General features: G+C 40.0%; 1 protein-coding gene across 1 annotated transcript; it reads right to left on the bottom strand.

Annotated features, from left to right (window-relative positions):
- Window positions 1–986: 986 nt before the first annotated feature.
- On the bottom strand, window positions 987–1,690 carry LOC111241611 (jasmonate O-methyltransferase-like). Its single transcript, XM_022780292.1, has 2 exons — window positions 1,634–1,690; window positions 987–1,484 (listed from the first exon to the last, which is right to left on the bottom strand). The coding sequence occupies exons 1-2, from the start codon at window positions 1,682–1,684 to the stop codon at window positions 1,257–1,259; spliced, it is 279 nt and encodes a 92-aa protein (XP_022636013.1). The 5' UTR covers window positions 1,685–1,690; the 3' UTR covers window positions 987–1,256.
- Between the last annotated feature and the right edge of the window lie 233 nt (window positions 1,691–1,923).

Raw genomic sequence — 1,923 nt, 5'->3', positions numbered from 1 at the left:
GGCAGAATCCAAGTAAGGGAAGCTTGATTCTTCTAAGTTCAGTTGTTTAGTGATAGATTATTATCTCTAGTTATAGGAAAATTTGTTGAATTGAAATGCATGTGTGAGTTTGTATGACATTTTGTAGTTCTTGCTTGTATCAATGAAAACGTGTATTGAAATTTATATTATTGGTCTGTGATTGATGAGAATTGATAATAGATAAATTCTGAGTTGTATAATTGTGTGCGAGTTGCAAATTCAAAGTCTTAGGAGGAGAATTTAGTTCTACAGATTTTATAAAAAAAAAATGGTTAAGTTAGTTTTCAGCATTTGAGTTAAAACTAGGGAACTTGGGTAGTGAAATTTTAATTTAGGTGTTCAGGTATGAAATGGGTATTTGGGACAGTTTAGTTAAGTCACTTGTGACTTATAGACAGTGCATAAATGGTCTAAAATGGTGTCTAGGTAGTAGAATTAATATTTGATTCTTAAGTTCCTCATAATAGAGTTCTAGATCCAAATTTCATGCATATCTCTTAGAGTTTTGATTTAGGATGGTGTGTGAGACTTCAAACAAGTTAGATTCAACTTGTATTTCAAGTTAGGAGTGTCCAAAGTTCACTAAAAGGCCTAAAACGAAACTTAGGGGGTAGAGTTGCTCAATTATGCAGAAAAATCTACATAATTCACGTCGGGCGCCCAAAAAGGGCGCTGGGCGCCATTTCCTGCTGTTTTCCAGCAGAAATTCACGCTGGGCGCCCATAAATGGCGCTGGGCGCAGGTTTCTGCTGTTGCTTTTGTTTTTGATAGTTTGGGGGGTTCCGGACGTCCGTTTTGGACGTTCTTTAGGTCGTTTTGGGGGTTTTAGACCCTTCCAGAACCGTTGAATGCTAAAATCTAAATTTAGCCCTTAGGTGGCGTAAGGGAAAACTCTTTCCCATCTCTTCTTCTCTGTTCCAGTTAAACGCAGAACTCTAGAAGCTTGAAGCTTCTTCCCTTTCACTAACGCGAACAGACTCAACGTTGGGAGCAATAATATTTTGCGTTTTCGAGCAGAGACAGAGACCTTGTGGAGGTGCAGCGGACGATAACAAATCGATGGTGCAGCAAGGTCGCGGCGACTGCACAAGGACGTTGGTCGGTCCGATTCGTGGTGCAAAGAGGGAGGGTTTGTTTTGGCATCTCAGTGGTCGTTCTCGTGGGTGGTGGGGATCGCGTTCTTGGTTGTTGTTTCAAATTAGGTTTTTTTTTTTAAATTGGAATTAGGGATTTGATTAATTGGCGAAGAGGTCGTTCAAATGCACCACCAACTCCGGCGGCGGCCACTCCAACAGACGCGTGGTCGCGTAGACGCCATCCACGATCTCAGAAATCACCCTCAAGGCATTAGGGCCGGAGGAACAACCCATATCAGCAATGCCCATCTTCTCAGGCCAACTCGTGCACAAAATCTGCACAATGGCTTTCTTTCTCCATGCCTCTGCACAAGAGATAATTGTGTTCTGCAAAGTAAAAAAAAATAAAAATTATCATTTTTTTCAGCACAACATCATGAGTTTAGTAGTTTCTTGCAAAAATTAAGGTACGATGTAAGAAGAATATAGGTTGAATGTTTGTGACAGAGAAGATAAGTAAGAGGAAATTAATTAACCTGAACGGAAGAGTTCATGGCATAGCTAGTTTCACCTGCGCCTTTGTTCATGTGGAAGAGTTCATAAGTTTCCATTTCTTTCCTTGTGGCTGTTTGCATGGTAAGTGTGTTGAAGTTGAAGGTGTGATGAAAAGGGAAAAATGGCTCCTGTATGATTCATCAGGGAATTAGGGATTTGATTCATCTGGAAAAGTGGATTTGATTCATCTGTAGATTGATTCAAATGGGAATTAGGGATTTGATTCTTTGCGTTTCAGATTGTTTCCTCTGCAGATTTAACTAATGAAACA

This window comes from Vigna radiata, chromosome 5 (assembly GCF_000741045.1).
Source record: "Vigna radiata var. radiata cultivar VC1973A chromosome 5, Vradiata_ver6, whole genome shotgun sequence".
In the NCBI taxonomy this organism is placed as follows: domain Eukaryota; kingdom Viridiplantae; phylum Streptophyta; class Magnoliopsida; order Fabales; family Fabaceae; genus Vigna; species Vigna radiata.
The sequence above is the reverse complement of the archived record's forward strand: the minus strand, read 5'-3'. Positions and strand labels throughout refer to the sequence as shown.

Excerpts from the sequence above, each read along its gene's own strand:
- LOC111241611 (XM_022780292.1), bottom strand. The coding sequence starts at position 1,684 with ATGAACAAAGGCGCAGGTGAAACTAGCTATGCCATGAACTCTTCCGTT. Across the intron at positions 1,485-1,633 it reads CCATGAACTCTTCCGTTCAG|AACACAATTATCTCTTGTGC; the intron begins GTTAATTAATTT and ends TTTACTTTGCAG.